Below are 21970 nucleotides of genomic sequence, written 5' to 3'. Positions count from 1 at the left end.
TATCGATCAGGTAAATGTAAATAAACAAAACAGGGTACATTGAAATAAGTTTATTATTGATTAGTAAGCGTAATCGTCAAACACTTAATGTGTTCAACCACTCATATCTTTAGTACGATTGCTGTGCAGCTGAGTTTAGTACTAAAGAATCAAGCCAACATCAACAACTTGCACACGTTCTGTGCCTTCAGTTCGGGCAATATAGACAGCTTGTGTTACAAAAATACATCAACTGTTACCAAGCTCTCAGTACTAGACAGTGTTATTGTCTTAAACAAAAATTGTTACAAAACAAGAAGTACAAACACTGATTAAGTTATTTCATTCGTAATTGTACAAATAAATTACAATTCATACACTGAATTTTGTAATAACATTTACAAAATCTGATGTAAAAATATAAGTTACAGTTTATTATAGTTTACCCTTTTATGGTATCTGAACAAAATGTTTGACACTTAGATACAACATGTCAAATGAGGGATAACAGATAGAATAAGTGATATGTTAACAGTGGATGCCGACCTTTGGATATTTCATGGATAATTTTACATGACAGAAATTATTGAAAAAAATATCACTATTTAAAGCAATAGCTATCCTTGATTGCCTCAATACTTGCTATATTATCAAAAGTATTACTGACATTGCAGTTTTAAGTCTTGGTTGGTACGGTTAAGTCCACTTCATATTGCACATATTTCCTGCTTTGTTCTGATTATACTGAAATCATTATACAGTGAAGTAGCCCATGGTTAGGTGGAGAAAAAAGTATCATAATACTCTCCATTTTCATAAAAATTTAAAATACTAATACACACATATTGTTTTAGATTTGTAAAACTCAATTTTCTATAGTTTACATTTTAATTTTTCACCATCATCTGTTATTTCACCAGAGTACAAATGATCTCTTATTTTACAGCTGTCTAGAGAATTTATACTTCACATGTAGAAAAAAAGCAATGAATAGAGAACTTCATGTGTGTTCTCAATTGCGAATTCTTGTTATGTCTGAGATTAACTAAGCATATCAGTAGTACTCCTTGTTTCTGTATGTCTGTCCTATTTTCTGTCTCATACACAAACGGCTGATCTACTTCTCATGGCCATTAGATTGTGCTTGCAACAAGTAACATTTCATCAACAACTCCCCTAGTATAATACACTGTTCAATGTATAATTGTCAGTTAGTGTTACATAATATTACCTTATCTACACATTAAAAGGATATATTCTCAAGAAAAATTGAATTTACAAAACTATCAAATACTTAATAATATCATAAACTGAAAGTTAATTTCATAGGAAGGTATAAATGATAACTAAGTCAGTTGTTTACTTAACCCATTCGAGACTAGATTGGGTGTGGCTCATCCTACAGTTTACATTGCACAAAGGGCCGGCCATATCTGTCACAAAGGGAAATTGAAATGTCTGAGGCGTGATGAGTTCTTTGTTATATGAAAAATACTCTCATTTGGCTAGCAACTGTAAACAGAAAAATTGGAGGTGTTAACCAAAACAAGGAAATATTGTAATTTTATATACATGATTGACTTATAATTCGTATCTTCTATATTTAAGTTCGTGCATCGGAGTATCTTTATATGGGAATGAGAGCTGATTTGCAGAACACAAATTACTGATTGCTAAAACGTGTTATGTCATTTTTTGTGTTTGAAAAGTGATAGATAGGTAACCTGATTAACACTAGTAGTAGTTTCGTGAATAATGTTATGTTGCAGCTCGAATTTTCTACATCTATGTATATGCATCGCTGCGAGTCAGCTCCGTCTATTCGCTGATTATTATAACCAACGTTATGTAAATTACTGATCATAAAATTGTGTTTTTGTTGTATTTTGTGTATGAAAAGACGTACATCTTTTACTCTTTGGCATATATAACCAAATTATCATTGTTTTATAAATATTAACTGCAGTTTGTACTTTATACATTTTATGTTTGTGCTTAATTTATAAATGTTAAGGTTTTACAGGATTTAATGAAAATCTTTTTAAAGAAAGAGGTAGTGAAAAAAGTGAAAGTGAATTAAAAGACACAATTAGTGATAATCATGTCTCATAGTACAAATGACATCAGCAGTAATAGCGAAATTTATTATAACCCAAACAAATCAATGAAGGGCTACGGAAAATTCAACAACAAGAATTAATAATAGTAAGTTCATATTATTTATAGAATGTTATACATTGAGTTTCATACAGAAATTAATCTTTTTTACTATACACAATATTCAGTGCCTGGAAGAGAAAGGGTTATTTTTTGTAACAATTAGGTTAAACTATTATTGTAAGTACTGTACTGTAATAGTGTATGTCACTTGCGACTACTGGGCAGACAGTATCACTTAATTTTACAATAGCAAATAGTTTTCACCAACTGAGATATTGTAGTAATTGCAATTTTATTATTTTTATTTAGTAATTACTCAATTTTACAGGGTGAGCACCAAGATATAGCATGAGGCAGTAGACGATAAAATATAATGTAGCAGAGCACACAATTGGACTTCAGCTAAAAATACCAATATGATTAAACCTAATTACAACCAGTGTAATGCTTTTTATAAACAGTTGTAAACTTGCTTAATTTCTATTTACATTTTTACATTCTTCTTGACCTGTCTTTGTTCACACAAGTGATTTTAGTTGTTGACAATTTTTACAATTTATTAACAACAATGTTTTAAAGAATATAATCAAAAACGGAATGAATTTACAAGGAAAACTCTTTAAGGTTTATGTATCATTACTTTATCAGACCCTCAGTCAATTGACATTTATTGCCATGGTTAAACTTTGAATAGGGAAGAATTCATAGAGAACAGAGAGTGCAGGTTTTTTTCATAATACTAATTAAATTACAAAGTACCCTGCACTGTGTTTCCTTCTGATAAATAAACATGTTTAGTAGATATTAATTTTTATGTTATGATATTACAATATACAATAAATTAACAAAAATTATCTGCAGCTTTTGTCATCTAGTGACACATTTCATCATTTAGTGTGATTTAGATTAAAGTATAATCAATACTCTAGCAGTTAGTAGTTAGTCTAGTCTCCATAATCCATTTGATCACAACCAGAATAATATGATGCAGACTGAAATGGAATAGAGATTATATTGTTAAAGTTAATAGAAAAAATCCCAAATCATCCTTAAATGTACCCAATGTACCTTAAATGTCAGGTGCACAATACTTTAATATACTTATCAGGTAAATTTATCAATCCTTTCATTAAAGCCTCCTTCAGTTTGTACAAATTCTTAACTAGGAAACATTTGAAAACGGGGTTTTGCATTTTTTTTTTAGTTATTAATATTTATCACCTGTACTAAACAACTCTAATTGCTATATTAATTCAAACTGGAGTAATAATCAGCAAATTGTTTTTATATATTACATTGAAATCTGATGTGGATATGAAGTAATTTTAAGCTATAAGATATACAAACTAAACTACTTTTTATAAAAGTGGAAGATTGAATGTTTTATAAAGAATTATTTTTAATGTTTATTATAGCAGTTATTCTATTTATTTTGCTATATATTTTAAAAAGCAACATATTTTGAGACAGTTTTAAATGTAGTACTTAAGATTGTCTTAGCAATGTAATGACAGACAAAAGTTGTATAAAAAACTGATAAATAACAATAGACTTTCAGTGAGAAAGAAGTAAAATTAATATAATCTATTTATTCCATTAAATTTGGATTGCAAGTATACATAGAAATAAAGGTTAACATGTCAGTCATCTTTTGAGAGTTTACATCTTTTCTGATATAAATGCATTTGCTGGTACTTCAAGTCCCAGTAAACCCTTAGATGGTTAAAAACAGATTTAGACTAAGTGAAATGGAGTGAATAGAGCTAAATTAACTTAGAGACTAAAAAAAATAAATATACAAAACTATTTATTACTATTATTTAACTATTATTTTTATGTACATTTAAAAATGTAAAATCTGATTCAATTAGTATTTCAGTAATTAATGGCATAATTGTAATAAGAGGCAAGTGAATAAAACAAATCACATTGCTAGTTAAATCAAAATTTGTCATAATGTACAAACATTAATATTATAATAACTGATCGACTGTACTTAAAGTGGAGTTAGGCTGATCAGCTCTATACTGTTGCCTAGATGCCCACCTTATGAGATCTGTACTGCCAAGTTAAGAAATTTAAATATTATAGTATAACTCAAATTTCCCAGCCTAATTTAATGTGACTATACAAGCAGATTTTTTCCACACCTAATATGCATATGCATAAAATTTCGGCATGTCAAACTGTATGAGTGTTTTTTTAAGCAGGCAGAATGCTCATCCATTTTGTTTTTAAGCCAATATCAAAATAGATGAGAAAGAAATCTTTTGTGTTGCTGCATTGCATTGGCTGAGTTGTATGCAAGATGTGGTGAAGTTTTGATCTGCATAACTTCAAGCTAACACCAGGCCTTTTTACTATATTTCTTACAGCTAACATTGTATAGAGCTGGACGTTGCTCTACTTCCATAATAAACTTCTCTGTATCGAACATAATATGTTATGAATAAATTACATCACAACCAGAGAAGTTAATAATAACTGATGTTCTGCTAAAATTTGGTTCCCACAGTCAGGTACACAGAAATTTAGCATTCTAAATTTACACGTCTGTCAAACATGAAATTTCAGATTGTATAATATGTACCGTAAGGTCACGAAGGTTCTGGTAGCCAAACTTTTCTGCTGATCACTCTTGTTTTTGGTCTGTGTAGTATTGTCATTACAACCAAGCACGTGAGTGAGGGAGAGTGATTCTCCAAACAAAGGAGTTATCAAACACTGCCAACGTTTGGCTCACACATTAAAAAGTCCTATTCTGTCAAAACGCTTGACACAAAGAAATTTAAACAAAATGCTTTACTATTTACGGAGGAATTTAGATGGAGGATTCGGACTTCTTTCCGTTTGCTTTTATGGGAGGGAAATATAATACTAACTTTAAAATTTTTGGAGAGGATCAAATGCAAATTTTGAGAACAAATTCAGGCAATTTATAGTTATAATTTTGGGATGGGCCCCTTAGCTGTTGTGAGTTCAGGATACAAATTATCCAAAATCTTTTCTCAAGTCAGACATGAAACAGATTGCAAAAGACATATCTAATGTACCTAAATGCATGTTACTGACTTTGTAGTATTACACATCCTGATAATAATTTATTGGTAGTGTAACTTTTTTTATAAATAAAACCATTGAATAAATTCTAACGAAATTGCGTATTAAGAAACAAACTTTATGTAAAGGGTATAAATTTACATTTTCCGAACCTTCACCTAAATATTACATCTTACTTCTAGTAATTTTATAACATGCACAAATTCAAGTTTTTAAATAAATGTAATATTTAGTACCAAAAAAATTTACCTTAACAAAAATAAATGTTAAGAAATACAATAAAAAATTATTTTAAAACTTGTTACAATTTTTTGCAATCAAACACTCAACATCTTAAGTACCATTTTATACTTCAATAACATTTATTTTAGAATAAATACAAAAAAAGATGACTTATAAATCTGACACAATGTTATTCACATAATATGTGCCTTTGATAAGCTTTATCTATAAATAAAACATTTATTAATAAATTCAATACTATACAATACAAAAAAATAGCCAATATTGTTTTGAGCAACAAAAGTAAGAGTATGGATCTAATATTGTTTTGTGATTGTAAGATCTACTGAGTAATGCACATGATATCAACTGTACCAAACATGTGGACCATAAAAGAACCTTTAAATGACAATACTTTCCTTGGGCTGTCAAGGATTACATTTAAGTAACAAGAGTATTTTGTGTTGCAATTTTAATATATTTTTCCCAGTGAGAGCAAATCAATATGTAACATTAAAAATATGGCCATCTGATATCAAAGAAATAGGAAGTTTTAGTTAGAAGTCTACCATTATTACTTTCTACTCCTAAATTTAACATCATAAAATATAATCTTTATCATACTGCTAAAATCTACAACATTTCATTGCTGTGTTAAGAGGAAAAGTTACAAATAGCCACTATTTCAGCACATCCCGTAAAAGTTGAACGCGTAAACTAGGCAACATCACAGCCATGTTGAGGACGCAGTGGGCGCACCTCCGCAGCCTACAGCTGGGAGGATGGACACGGCTTGTCCTCCATATTGAGAATAAGTACAGTCTCAACCTTGTTTTGTAGCCATTGCAGCACCGCAGTCTCATTACTCTGAATGAAACGCTCGTCACCGGAGAAGAAGTTAAAACTTTCGTCCTGAAATAAGTATAAAACTTGTATTAAATTTATGTAAGTTTAAGTTTATATTTAATATTGATTATTAAATTATATGTGGTGTAGTTTTCTTAACAAAATCTAACTATTTTTTATCTATGAATCAAGTTTAAATTTAGAGTATTTCAGCACTTCTATATATTTAACAAGACGTTTCAAGCATAGAATTCATTTCAATAGTCGATATTTCAATGTAATAAGAGTCCTGCTTTTCATTAATGACAATATAAATACTAAAGTAAGTTAAATTTGGATTTATAATTACCTAATGCATATGAGATCACTAGCATGTGCATTTGCAAAATAAATGAACATTATATTGGTTACAAAATATTATATACCTGTCTGACTTTGAATGTGAGTTTGTCATTATGCAGCGTTGGCACGGCCATGATATCGTCCACCCTTACCATCCAGTCAATTTCCCACATGCCCCACACTCTGCACTTCTCCACCAGGAACACATGCCTGTACACATCATATTGGTTACAAAATAGTATATACCTGTCTGACTTTGAATGTGAGTTTGTCATTGTACTGGGTTAGCACAGCCATGTCATCAACCATTACCACCCACCTTGAATCCTTGTCACAACATGCACGTTTGCATGGTTATTGTCAGCTCACTTAGTTCAGCTACTAAACTTTGATTTAATGAGGTGCCTCATCTTAAACTTAGAGTTATGTTGTTGAGGTTAATTGATTGAAACCAACTTAAAGAGGCCCGCATAGCCAGAATTTGAGCGTTAATGTACTGCTCAAGCAATGGATAATTTACTTATGAAGGTTTTTGTTTCATTGTATTTGGGTTGAACGAGTAAATTAATATTGACTGTTGACATGAGAAGTTCAAAAGGGTTTGAATAAATTTGTCTTATGTAGGATTTTGAGTTATTAAGGGTTGAATTATGAAGGTTTAAAATGAGGTAAAATTAAAATATGTCTATAATGATATAAAAAGTCCTCTAGATTATAAAATGGAATTTGCTGTAGCCAATCTAATAGTTTATTTTTGAATACCCTACAGCAGTCAGAGCAGTCACATTAAGTTTATTAAAATAAACAATACTGTTCATCTTGAGAGATGAACCTATCTGTGTCAAGGTACATCAAGCCTGTCCTGATTTCTAGTATTATAAGAATGCATGTCTTACCTAAGTGTAAATAAGTGCAGATTAGTTTTTGCATGTAGTAACAGATTCAAAATGTGTAGATTAATAAAGGTGAGTATTTTATTTTTAAATCACAGAGAGTCCTAATAAAACTAAAAGTCATGAAAATGTTTAGAACTGTTACTTAAAACATGTGTAACACAATACAACATGAGTAATAATGAATAAAAATATTATGGGTTTTTAATTGAAAACGCAAACAGATGAACAGATAGATCACACAATCAAGACAACCCCTGGTAGAAACATTTTTTCTTTTTATTTAACGATTACTAACCCAATATTTGTATAAAGAATTTAATCTGTTACACTATTCTCAGTACTTACTGTAGCGTGACAAGCAGTGTAGACTTGCACTCCGGACTCAGAGTGGCGTGAGCCCAGTACACGTCAGTATCAGCATAGTGACCCTTGCTGAGGCTATTCAGCAGCTGCATTCCTGTTGCCTCATACAATGAGAAAGGCTTAATGCCCTAGAACATCAGAAGTAGTAATCAAATAATTCATTATCACCACCAAAACAGAACAGAAATTTTTATGATACTTAATATTTACCAAACTAGTTTGGTTCAAGTTCATATTAACCAAATTAGTTTATGTTTGTACTGACCATGTAAGGATTTGAGTATCGAGGAAGTCTTGTGCGAAGAATTATATCCTCTCCCATTTCAGAGGCTCTGTGACAAACAGAATTTATTTTACTGTAGTTATTTACTGTACAAATGAAGTCAGTAACTGACCGTATAGTTATTGTCCTGTAATAATCATGAGTCATGAAACTTACCGTTTAATGCCATCACTAGCCATTGCAATGCAGTCGGTCACACCACCAGAAGGTTTAGTTAACAACCCCATCAATCCTTTGCCTGCTCCCCTAAAGAAGCCTTCAACACCCTCTTGCTGTGAACCTAGAACAAAGCAATGAACACTTATATAACTTATATTGATGCATGCTGTAAACAATAAATAAATTATATGAATGTGCTATATTAATAGGAGAATTATGTACAGTGTACAGATCTTAGTGATCATTAGAATGCAAGTAAAGAGATAATTGCATTGATGACCACAGTAATTAATATTTTTGTTAAATCTGTTATTACTTAAATAGCTATGAAGGGATTATTTAAATTTAGTTATACTACTTGTAACTAACACAGGATACTGATTCACGCCTTGTCGAAACGTTGATTACACAATTAACTTCATGTAATATTTCGGTCTCGTGGAAAGCTATCTTCATTCAACAGATGTTAAAACAAAATGGATATTTTCTTTTTATCCTTAAAAAAATAGTATCAAACTTATTGACACATTGCTCCATAGAAAGTCCTGCAGGGATTTCAATCTCCTGATTCTGCCCAGTTTGTACGTACTTTCTATTGGTTAACATGTTAAGATCATATGTGGATTCTGTGTTAATTTTATTAGCCCCACTTGTTGGTCACCATATGAAGTAGATAAATTTTAGGCAATTATTGAGGTCCCACGTTATTGCATCATATGATGAAGATGCTCAATTTGTGTAAATTATTATAGCCCACGTTGTTTGTCGTAATTAAGATCAGGTATTAAGGTAGGCAAAGATGATGCTCAAAAGTCATATTGATGAAGATTTGGTGTGTGTGGTCAAATTGGAACAGTATTTAGCCCCACTTAGTTTCAGCCATATGATGAAGTTCAATATTTATGTAGTGTGATACACTTTTATACTATGTATTTATGACTCACCTGTTTCTCTCTGGTTGCGATATTACTTTCTTTTACAAAGTAGATTGATTTCATTATACCCAGTTAAATTTCCAATAACTGATTTCACTATCTCTCTTCCTTTATAAGCATTTAAATCACTGATTTATTGGTTTAAAACACCACTTCAATACATCTTATGTCAATTTGTAGACACACACTCAGCACGTGTTCACTAAACTTAAATTCAATATATTTTCAAATTAAATGAGAACATTTTATATTTACTTATTATTTCATCACGTTGGATGTAAACAAATAAAATTAATTATCACTGTTTAAGATTTCATAAGTTAATTTTGAGAATCAAATTTAAAAGAAGTGAGAGAACTTAAATAGTCCTCTTATTGTTTCGCTTATCAGAAGAAAGAAATCAGGCTGAGATATTTAGAACAACGTGGTCCCTAACAAAACAGGGGTTACAAGCTGGAAATTAAGGGAAACCGGCAGCTCCTCAGCCTCCAACCTAAACCGATATGTTCATTTTGAATGTTAAACATCCTTGTTTACATTTACTGGTTATACATCAATTACCGATCACAGGTAATACTTCAATTTCCGCTTACCGTTCTCAGTGTGAACAGTTTGATTTTAATTTAACCAATATTGATCTGTTACGATGTATACTTACTTACATAGTTCAGTAACATTCATAAATATAATAATAGAGCCCAAAATTATTATCTTGATTCCTGTAGTATTGTTCGACACAGATTCAGGTTAGTGAACAGTTTACTGTCTTGAATTAAGCTTTAAAACAGTGAACATGACTAATACAATATTAAAGAATAACATTCTAAAATAATCTAAAACCGTTCTAAGGCATTAAATAATAGGGTATTTTACTCAGTGAGTTGTGAGACCATCTTTAATTGTGTATTTACCTGAGAGATGTATAATTTAATATTTTGTTTAAATCTTATTTATCTTTATTCTCATTGTGTGGGTAAATTTATTTTCAGTTAAAAGCTTAAAGAAATTTCCTTTACAATTTCAATATTTTGATACATATAATATAATTTTATTATTGTAAATAGCAGTATAGAATTATTTATTTTTTGTTCATGAATTGATATGAGTCATATCAGTACAAAGACTGTAACTTAATGGCTGTTCCCTGCGTCAGGTCATTCATTTATGCAGCTGTTACAGTGTATCCTATCTATTTATTAAAATACAAGTGCATTTGGTGGAGATGAAGCTCAAAATATAGAAATGAGTTTATGAGTTTACTCTGTTAGTACTAGAGACCTACTTGAGACTGATTGTATTTTTATTCTGCAAATACTTTTAAAACCTCAACCTATAACTTAAATTACATATTACATGCTTTGTGTAAAAGCAAATAATAAGCAACCAATCAATAAAGTTTCAACCTTGAAGCTAATAAGCTGAGAGAACAACAACCTGAGACTCCATCCGAACTGAGGGAGAGATAGGTTTTGGCCACATTAAAGGCCTCCCAATCGCAAAGGGTTAATGTAGGACTAAGTAGAATTCAAATGTATAATCTTCACTGAATCGACATTGGTCAGATAAGAACATGAGGAAAATACGTGTACCAGTGTCAGAGAGGGGTAGAGAGATAGAGATAGATAGAGACAATGTTAAGGTAAAACATACCTTGGTAGTGCTTGGTGAATGTGCTGCCATCTGTCCAGCATTACAGAACAACAAACATTTACTACACTAACACCAACATGCCCACACTCCAACCCAGAACAATGGGAAACATTTATAATGTGCAACATGGGTTTCTGACATCATTTACATAGATTAACACCAAATAACTGTACCACATCTGAATAATGTAATGAGAACACCCAATATATGTTACTTTTAGTATATGAAATGAAACTGAAATATCCTGTGATGATTTTACAGAGCAATTAGGTGATTACAGTAATAAAAATATGGACAAAAGGTTAATGCAAGTGTGATGGTTATCAAGCAGTTCTTGAGTTGTATTTGGTAAAATGCAGTAAACTGTGTTTTTCAGAAGCTCACACTGTATCAAGAAATTGATAACACAATTCAAATCTTGAAATGTTTTGGTATATTTGTAGACTGAAGATGACTTTCTCCACAGTGAGGACAAATATTTCAAAATTTGAATTGTTAGCTATTTTTGAACTGTAAGATTTTAAAATTTTTTCAATATAATTTAATTTTTGGACAAGGCTTTTTGAAACCAAAGGTTTCATCATCAGGCGACTCCATAAAAAAACATTGTTTTAATAAATAACATTTACTACTATTTTAAAACTTTTTCCAATTGCTCCAAGAGTTTTCAATAAGATAACCTTGTTAGAAATTTTTTGACACGGTTTGAACTGGAAAACCTACATTATAGCCATGACACTGGCTGTGAAAATGTAAGAATTAAGATGATAATAAGATTAACTATCCAAATTCCAAATAATTACTACTAATTTCATTTTCATGAAAGCAAATTTATACTGTGGAAAAACACAAATAATGATAATCCAAAGTGAAGAACAACATTTCAGCTTGGAGTCTAAAACTCTCTGATAATGTGTAATAGTATCTAGTAATATAGTAATATTATTTCAACATTTTTTTCAAATATAAACTTATTTAATTGTTCGTTTTAAATAACAATATTTAATCGTATTATAGTGTTGTTAATTTTATAGAATAAATTTTATATTATAACCCTAAAAAACATGTCTAATCAAGTGATTAATTCACTGCCTTTAGAGATATTAATAACGGTTTCTGTTGTCCAGTTTTAAATTTTGTTTAACTACTAAACTTTCAATTTATTTCTTTTGATAAGACTTAGTAAGATGGATCACATATTAATTATTAACATAATTATGCCATTTAGTTTTTATGATTCTGTATAGATAGTTATAGTATTCTCATAATAGAATGGATTTGGTGGAAAGTGAATTATACTCATTGTTTATTTATTTAGTTATGATTATATTATTGATAAACCAAAGCAGTGTTTTAATACTGTCTTTATGTTGTTCAGTTAACCAGGGACAGCTAAATTGAGCACTTTTTAGGTTACAGTACCAGAAACTCTTGAGGTGACTTCATTTAATGTATTTAATATTAGATTGTTTATTTTGATTTCTGTATAACGATTACTGATTTAAATGTGAAAGCACATATTTGAACAACTAATTGAATATATAGTTTGAGAGCCAATATGGGTTGAGCATGCACTGAAAACTGATACAATTTTATTCTTATTATTGTTGAGTACGCTGCAGTGATGATGTCTCTCCTCCCTCCCCCCTCTCCATTGACAACTTGGGGGAAGATGGGAAACTTGGCAGGAGACGTAATCTACTATGCCGATTGTAACTCAAAAACCATTTGAGATAAACTTTGTAACTAAAGCAGTTTAATAAGTACGATAAAAACGTATTGCATAAAAAGTTGTACATATTATAATTGTATTACTAACATAAAATTTTTCTAAATAATACACTTTCACCCAAAAGATTTAAGTTTAGGTTTTTGTAACTTTGTTGAAATATTAAGCCATAAAAATAAAAAATGTGTCTTAAGTACCTTTTGAAATAGTGGTGGCATCGTTAATATTACATGTAACTTGTTGCTTTGTAGAAACGGTGACCAGAAAACACAGAATCATTGATGTATTCACAAGGGACTCAAGTGAGCTGATGAGGTGTGGTACAAACACTGATAATTTAACAGTTTTCCTACTTTTTACTATATTTTTTAGTTTAATTCAGGTTTAATGTTTTACTTTGTTAAACTTACAAATGTACTGATTTTGTCGTTCCTTACTGCACGATGGAGTAGTGTCATGCTACCGAACCAGATTCATGCACATTTTCTGTTATCTGACAACCACTCATTGGAATTGTGCAATAAATTAATTCGCATCTTGTAGCAGAAAATAAAGGAGGTCCTCTTTGTTGGTTTTTAATGCTATTAACCCCTTAATAATATTAATAATACATAAACATGTTTTAAAAGGTTTTTTAATTGTAATTTTTATGACTTAACATCAAGAAAATTAAAAATTAAAATTAATTGTACCTAAAATTAGTGAGAGAAAGTGCATGGTTACAAAAATCTTATTTTTACTAATAAAATCATAAAAGATCATATTGCGACAGGCTTTCAACGCATGCTCAACCCCTATTGGCTCCTGGACTGATATAACAACTCAAGGATAACAAGATCCTGGTAACGTAATAAAAAATTGTGCCAGGGCAGTGTTTGAACAAGTAATTCATAACCAATGTTTTTTGATTTAAAAGAAATATAAATATATATTTATGTATCTGTATATTATGAAATAATACCTCATGACAAATGTTCACAAAATTCCTAAACATACCAATGATTGTGAGGTTTGGGTAATACACAAGGACTTGAGGAATGGGTAACACAGGAGTCATGCTGTTCCTACATTTCAGCCAAGGACTTACCAATGCTAGGCTTCATGATGATGCCAGAAAGTCCCAGCGCAACCCCCATCTCAAAAGTGCGACTGCTGGCTAACAGAGCATCTGGAAGTTCACTAGACAACTGCAGGCACAGTCTTCGCTTCTGTAACACAAGAGTCATATTATTCCCATACTCCAGCCAAAGATCTGCTGATACTAAGATGCAGACATTATTTAGACCTCAACTTATATAAAACTTCAAGTACTGCTATATCATTTGTCACATATTACCTGGCTCTCTTCAGTTATAATAAACATTTTATTTTCACAATTTCTTGTATCAAAGTACAAGCCTCCTTATCAAGTTTAGGACAAAAAAGTAATTTACTGCTGCTATGATGTTTACTTCATTACAATCAGGGAAAATTTAAAAGATAACTTGTTTGTGTAGTTTATATAGTAAATAATACTACGTGTATTTAAGGCACGGTATACGTAATGAAAGTTGTTGTATGTAATACTCTAATGATTTTCACGTTAAATATACTTTGGAATAACTGATCTTTAAGCTGTGTTAAAGCAAATTTTACTTCATTACATTATTGTACATTAAATTTGGACTGTAGCCTCCAAAGTTAACTGTTGTTATATGTTTCGTTTATGATCAAATTTCCCTATTAATTTATGTTTGTAAAAATAAATATTAAATATTATAAATATAATTTTTTAAAGTCCAAACATATCTTTATGAGTTGACAACAGAAAAGAGATAAACATGTTATTGTGAATATTTTAGTACTGTAAACATTCAAAAAGAGATTTCAGGGAATAAAAAAGAGCATTTTTGTTTTGAAACGCTTAAATAATCATGGTTCACAGTTGAACAGTTCATTCAAGTACTGAACTATTGAAAAAGAGCACACAATTATACGAGTTGTAATTTTTACTACAAATTAATGTAAAATAAAAAAATCATCTAAGTATGTTTTCTAACTTTTTACTTTTTTTAACTAGGACAAAACAAAACCAGTGATAAACAATTTCTTACAAATTTTATCAAAAACAAATAAGGTTACCTTCTTGAAGTCATCATCAAAGTTGATACTGTGGGTGAGAGATGAGGAGATGAGAGTGTTTGTGTTAGTGGACCCACCAACACAATGACCCATCATAACTTGTGCTGCTTGAGCCAGACCTTCTCCAAATTCTTCTGGGCTTTCCAGTAGACCCTACAGTTCATCAAGCAGAAACTTTATCTTGTACACATTGTATGAGGTTTAGTGCTTTGTAAACAAATACAAACATAAGATTGAAGTCTTTATTTGAAAGATAAAATATGCAACGCATAAACAACAATAGATTTATAACCAACACTTTAAAATCCATTCAGTATTTGATATAATTGAAATCTGATAAATTATTATTACCTGAATAACAAAGAAATAAATAAAATATATTTAAAGCTGTTAAGTTAGTTAAGTTATATATTGAAGAATGAAGATCTCAAGGAAAAAGGTTATTGGTATATTGCAAGACGAATTGCAAGTATCTTGAATCTCATACGAAACTAACTCATAGTTTTCTCTCTTAGAAAAGAAATAAATTTGAAAATTAAAGTAATTTGAAGACATGTTTGTTGTTTTTTAAATTGTATCCTGAATGCAGAGTTTTTCAGAATAGAATGCAGATTTTTTTTGTGGTGGCGTGCGATATTCCAAGCATCTTTTCTGAGACAGTAATCATGGGTTGCATCCACATAATAACACCGCTAGAAAGAAAATAAATACTTTGTTACATATTTTACAACAAAACAATAATCAACACAATTCACAGCCACATTTGGATGGAAGAAAATACTAAAGGTTTAGAATTGCAAAATTCTGAAGAAAACTCCGACCTGACCTCCTAAACAATCCCCTAGGCACATCTCATCTTAAGTAAGAAATATGGTTTCAGCATGATGGTTCGCCTTAACTGTCTGTAACTACTTATATAAAGAGTTTGCAAGTTCCTAGATTGTATGTAGTGGGCCTTAATACTGATCAGCAAGGTTACCCAAATTGAACTCCTAGAACTCCTCTTTTGGGTAGGTACAAAAAATCTACGAAACACCAGTCCTAATCAGAAAACAGAGAGGAATTGGTTATCAGGATTGTTGAAGCTGAGAAAGACAGCTGTGCCACAATGTTTATGGCAGTGAGAGATCTATTGTTAGGACTAAATTATTGTGCATTTAACAAAAAAATTGAGTACTTTAACAGATGTAATTGGTTTAATATTACATTTTGTTTCTTAAACACATTGGAAATTTGATTTCATTTATTAGTTTATGAATTTAAAAATACTAGTTGATGTTAACTATATATTAAATGTCCTTGAAATAAGAATTTACAAGCTGTTATGATGAGTTAACTTCCTCAAAGGCATTGTTTTCTTTTCTCTCTACCTGTGTTATGAATCCTATCTCAGAAATTATGCTAGGACATCAATCAACCCATAAAAATTCTAAACTTTATTCGGAAACACTCTCTATAAATAATAAATATGCTTTAACTACACTAATACTTACTAAAGGTGGTTCATAAAACAGATCACCAAGTCCCTCTGTGAAATCTGAGATGAGAGCATAAGGATTACTCAGAACATCGATGCCAAGTACAAGGACATGGAGTTGTTGAAACAGCTGACTAGTGTAGTGACAAAACACTTCTGATAGCTCATTCTTTAGGGTGACAACTCGACCTCGTGTCTCATAGAAAGCCGTTCTAATAAAAAACAGGATTTATCATTAATATATGATCTCATTTTAGGGATTATGAGTTCATTTTTATAAAGAAGCTTCAAATGTCTATTGTTTGGAAGTACTAATTAAAAAAAATTAACAATTCGCATATAACAATGATGTACTTTAATATAACTTTATTCCTAACACTAAATTTCTATTTCCTTTTCTATAAAGGCAATTTTTTATCTTTGTTGGATTTTAAAATTGTTTTTCTATCTTATAAATAAAAATGAATTGTCAAATGTGTTGCTTAGGGCTAATTTGGAGAACAACTTGACCAATTTGGCTAAATTTTTTAAATAATAATTTTAGAAGTCTTTAGAATCCATAAAAATAATTACATCATTTATGTTTCATAGCCACATTTTAAGTGACATTAAACAGTGGGTGCCACTTTCAGCTAAATTTCGTCAAAGAGGCTCAAACAAATTATCTTTACATTTAAATTTTAGAAAATATTTAAGTACCTATACTGCTTGATCAGTAGTGTAAAATGTGTATTATCTAATTGAAACTCCAGATTGCACCATTGATGAATTAAAACATCTGATCCATTTAAAATACTATGTAAATGGTGTAACAAAAACCACCTTAATGAACAAAGCTGTGGACTAGCACATACAGTATTTGAAATTGGTTGGCTTTCGTGACAATGTGATATGAGTCTATTCAGTGACTGAATGAATGAAATCAGAGAATGAACGTTAATTAATATGCATCAATGAACTATTATTTCCTAGACTACATTCCAAAAACAACAAGGCTTGTATAAAGTTTGTTAGATTTTCTAACACCTATTATAAATGATTATTTGAAATGTTGCATGAACATAATAAGGATATTTCTCTTATATCGGGAATAAATTCTCTTTGATTTCTCTTGCTTTCTCAGTCCTACATATTTATGTACATTTTTTTTTCATCGTAAGAGAAAGTAAAACACAGCTATAGCACTAGAAATATCTTAGATCAAAATTAAATGATTTTTGACCAAAGTAGGTTTTTCAGACATATTTCTATATTTTCTTGATCAATATTTTTTACAAGGCAATTTTAACTGTGGAGCCATACATAAATTAGACTAGAAATGAAATTAAATGGCCAGAAGTGTACACTTTTTTTAACAATGTAGACTTCTTAGTATGTATGTGGATATATTTTCTTCTCTGAAGCAAAAAAGCAAACTCAACAGGAAGTAGATTAAATGGTCAAGAAGTAGACACTTTTTGACTTAGGTAGGTTTACACAAGACACATCATTTATGCATATATTTTCTTGATCAGAGCAACAAGGCAAACTCAAATGTGTTATCGGAAATATAATTTAGATTACTGTATTCGAAATAGAAATGCTCTTACATGCACAGAACCTGATATGTCATCGCAATTTCACTTAACCTTTAATCCTCTTAACCATGAACACTGAAATATTATATAGCTGTTTTATGATTACTTATGTTTTAAAAAGATCATAGAACTCCATCATATTACTTAATACGTGCTTTTACTAAGAATTCTAAGGATTTTGATTTTTATGAAACCATGGGTTAGAGAGGTCCTTGATGCTTCTTGTCATCCTGAGCTTCTTTGTCAGTTAAAAATTTCAAATAAAAGTCAGCTCCAATCCACTTAAAAAAAGCTTTAGTCACTGTACTTACATACAAACTCCACACATTTGGACCTTTGCCATGCAGAATTTAGTGGTATTTCAATACATAAGATCCTTAATCCTTCATGTCAAATTTGCAGGACTAAGTCTCAGACAGTTAATATTGACAATTACCAATACATGCAGAAGACTACATCAAGCAAAAACTATATGAATAAGTTAAATATAAATGAAAAGTCAAAGCACATTAATAAGACAAGAATGAAATAGATTATAACAATAAAGAAAAGCAATATTTATAAAATGCCCAAAACTAAATTTCTTATGAAAATTTCATAAAGTGTTTGTCTGTTACAGATGGAAAATTCTTTCTATTCTTTTCTAAATGAGTCTCATTGGAAATAAATATAATATATCTAAATGGCATATGGATTATATACTATACCAATAAGAATATTTTAGTGTTAAGCAAAACATTAATAATGCAATAGGCAAAGTCACAATCCCATTTTGTTTGGATATTTGCCATTGTTATATGTTATAAAATGTAGAACAAAAAACATTGTATAACAAAATTGTCTTATTAGTGTTCCAATTTAGCTTGTGTTGGTGTGACCTGTGTGCTCTTGACTTCTGTGTAGTGAAAACGCCTCGGTTAATTTTCCCCGATTGGACTTCAAGCTGTTGTAGGGTTTGATTCCACTTTTAGTAGCAGTCCAATATCACATGTAAGTTTTAAGCACAGGTTTATGTATTAATCTTTTTCACCTGACAAAGAAGATAGATTTCAATCCTTGAAATTAAAAAGCGTTAAATATTTTGTAATATATAAAAATAGCAGATATCCGAAGTCCTATTAACCTTTGAAACCATCCATTGTCAATAACAAATTTCAAACAAAGAACCACTTTGCTGTAGTAATATAAACTAAAAGTGAAATATTTTTAAATATTTAAGAGACATATGTTTAAAACATATCCTCCTTAGAATTTCATTTGATGGATTTACAATTATAATAACGCACTTCAACTTGATGTCCTTGACGTCACTGAGTGTGGGAGCAATCGAGTCAAGCAGCAAATGCAGCACATCCACAGTTTGTGAGCGGCCTGTGAGACAGCAGTAGTGGTGTCTGGAGCTGCCCCCTCGTGGTGAGAAACTGAACTGTAGCTTGAGCGGGGATAGGTGCATCGACTCAACCACCACTTTCGAGGCTCTCGCTGAACTGATATTCTGTAACAAGCACATAATGGCTCAGTAATAACTGTTGAATTAAAACTGATGAGTTACAGGGACATGAATCATATACAGTATAATTATTAGTAATAGTTTAATCACACACACATATATTGTATTGTATTGTGCTTAAAACATATTATATCTAATAACCACATCCAAGTTGTAACAAATCAGTATTATGTAACTCAAATTTTGAATAGTTCACGATAGACCGGTAGACAAATATTCAGTAAAAAAAACTCAATCAATATTATAGTCTTGTCATTGACTATGACGTTGAATATACCCCTCAGGGATCACTTCTGGCTGGTTTATACCTTTCAGTTGAACCTACCACTGGGCACAGCAAAAACCGATGTGTCACTGAAATCTGGGCAACCTTATGGATGTCTAGGAGCTGCACATCACTAACTGCAAGTGTCGAGATTCTGGGGAAAAGGCTAATTCGATAGGTCTAGTCTACTGCTGGAGATGACTGTTGGAGTTGGTGGAGTTTGTTAACCTCAGAGGTTCTTGCTAGCTTCAACATAAGGGTGTGCCACCCCCTGCATGCTTTGACTGGAGAGGTTGGTTCAAAGCCGGCTTCCCCCTTCTTTCAAGAGGACATGAAATTAGTGTCCTCATGGATAGGAGGTGACTCCTACCCCCAACCTTGCCCATCCAGAATATTCTGTAACTCCGGAAGCAGCACAAGGGTCCTTATAGGACTAGGTGCGATTTATTTATTACTAAGCTTCTTGTCCTAAGAGAAAAAAAATGACGCTGAATCACTGTGGAGGTTAAAATAATTAAGAAAAATAAATCAACTTTTTATTAGAATAAATTCAAATTATTTAATTGTAACAGTCACAAAAAATTCATGTTTTATAAACAGTATTACAAAATATTAAATTCAAACTTAGTAGTTAGGGTCCAAGACTAAAAGTGAAGGGATCCATTTCCGTTGACCCTGTTCCTCCAGTAATCTTGTTCTCTTTTTTGTTTAGATCTGAAGTGAGGAGAAGCGGCTTTGACACTGTATTTATATAGCAGCGGTTTAATTTGTTTGATGATTTATTCTCAATGATTTAGAAGTAAAATAATATATAGTTATTAAAATTCATAATAAAAAATTGTCTTGTAATGACTAGTAATTTGGAGAAATAGAAAAACGGCAAAACTGGTGGTGAACTCTAAAACCACGTGTTGCTGTGAAGTCTTGGTGAATATAGTAAATTACTAACATGAGGCTACATAATAACAACGAGGGTCAGTTAATGCATATACAATTCTGAGCAAATGGCATAACTATCGAGGGCTTAGTACTATACACATACATTCTGCATTGACTTAATTTGATCAATAACAAAGAGCATCTGACAATGTGGGACACAGTATTTAAATTTGACTTACATATGCAACACTATCTGACCTTCTTCTGGGTATCACCCACATGGGGCTAGGCATGTATTCATTGACCCACATATCCGAACCTCTACAATTGGCAAAAACCAAGTTCGGCAGTCATACTGTATTAAACTTCTATATTTAGTGCAAACAACATGAGGTGGAATACGACATACATTAGACCAACTCGCCTAACCTACGACAAAGTAAAAAAAAGAATGAAAATCTTTACTTTGACAGTTTTAACATGAATACCATACACAAGTAATTATTTATTTATTACCATAAAATACAATTAAATAATAAAGTTAAATTCTTGTCTTGTCACATCTTATTGTAGTATCACTAGATAAAAGAATACAACATTTTCCATATTTAAAAAAAAATATATCGTTGTTTAAAAAATTATATATTGGAAAATGTTGTATTCCTTTATCTAGTGATACTACAATAAACCGTTTTTCCAATGCTCCAAGATTCTACATTGTCACATCTTGTCTAATCGTAGATTGCTGTAATACTCCAAAAAGTGTTTCAGATATCACAACTCCGGTGCATGAATTAATTGAAAAACCATCTTATGAATAATTGATTCAATATCAAATATTTGGATTTTCCTTTAGATGGATGTAGTCTGATTTTGAAAATAACTATAGCAGTGTCAATAATCCAAATAAATTGGAACTGGCACTCATCCATAACATCATATTGTCAATATTATCAAATCCATTTTCTCTATTTATTTACATCATGTCATCCTAGATTAGACAATATATTGGCTACATCTTATAAACTTGGTAAATGATGACTTTTATCTGCGTGAATAAATAAATTCAAATTTTTTGAATGCAATAAATGATTGAACAATCAATGCTCCAGACTGAAGTACAAATCCTTGTCTACAAATGACTGAAGCCCAGTAACAGGACGCTGTCCAAGTCTGTCTAGTCGGTCTTTGTCTTCCACCTGTTCCCCATTCACAATTGGTCTGCATTCATAGAAAGAACAATGGCACCTTTCACTGTGGGATAGTTTTAGTGCATTCAGTACCTTCCATCATTCTGTTATGATAAATTTCAGATCACAATCTTATACAGCACTGTTCAACCATCATCTATTTTTTTCTATTACACTAAATGTTTTCTTTGTTACTATACAAAGATAATAACAGAACTATATTGTTGTGAGATTGGCATATTTTATTTCAATAGAAACCATATAATTTAACGCACCATTTCTCCCTCACCGCCTTCTATGACTTTATGTACAGACCACCTTACCCAC

At 31.0% G+C, this 21970-nt stretch overlaps 1 protein-coding gene across 2 annotated transcripts in view; it reads right to left on the bottom strand.

Moving 5' to 3' along the window:
- Positions 1-35: 35 nt before the first annotated feature.
- LOC124359888 (vacuolar protein sorting-associated protein 13A-like) overlaps positions 36-21970 on the bottom strand; it is a 119884-nt gene continuing 97949 nt past the window's right edge. The window contains exons 57-66 of one of the 2 annotated variants that reach the window (XM_046813004.1): positions 19086-19294; positions 16239-16434; positions 14746-14898; positions 13712-13832; positions 10896-10925; positions 8308-8431; positions 8134-8200; positions 7851-7996; positions 6693-6819; positions 36-6333 (exon numbers count right to left, since the gene is read on the bottom strand). In XM_046813004.1, the coding sequence (XP_046668960.1) occupies positions 6190-6333; positions 6693-6819; positions 7851-7996; positions 8134-8200; positions 8308-8431; positions 10896-10925; positions 13712-13832; positions 14746-14898; positions 16239-16434; positions 19086-19294 (1317 nt within the window). In that variant the 3' untranslated portion in view covers positions 36-6189. The remainder of the gene's footprint in view (positions 6334-6692; positions 6820-7850; positions 7997-8133; positions 8201-8307; positions 8432-10895; positions 10926-13711; positions 13833-14745; positions 14899-16238; positions 16435-19085; positions 19295-21970) is intronic. The other variant, XM_046813005.1, reaches the window with a different exon arrangement.

This window comes from Homalodisca vitripennis, chromosome 4 (genome assembly GCF_021130785.1).
Source record: "Homalodisca vitripennis isolate AUS2020 chromosome 4, UT_GWSS_2.1, whole genome shotgun sequence".
Lineage (NCBI taxonomy): Eukaryota > Metazoa > Arthropoda > Insecta > Hemiptera > Cicadellidae > Homalodisca > Homalodisca vitripennis.
Note: the sequence above shows the minus strand (reverse complement) of the source record. Positions and strands in the feature narration are given on the sequence as shown.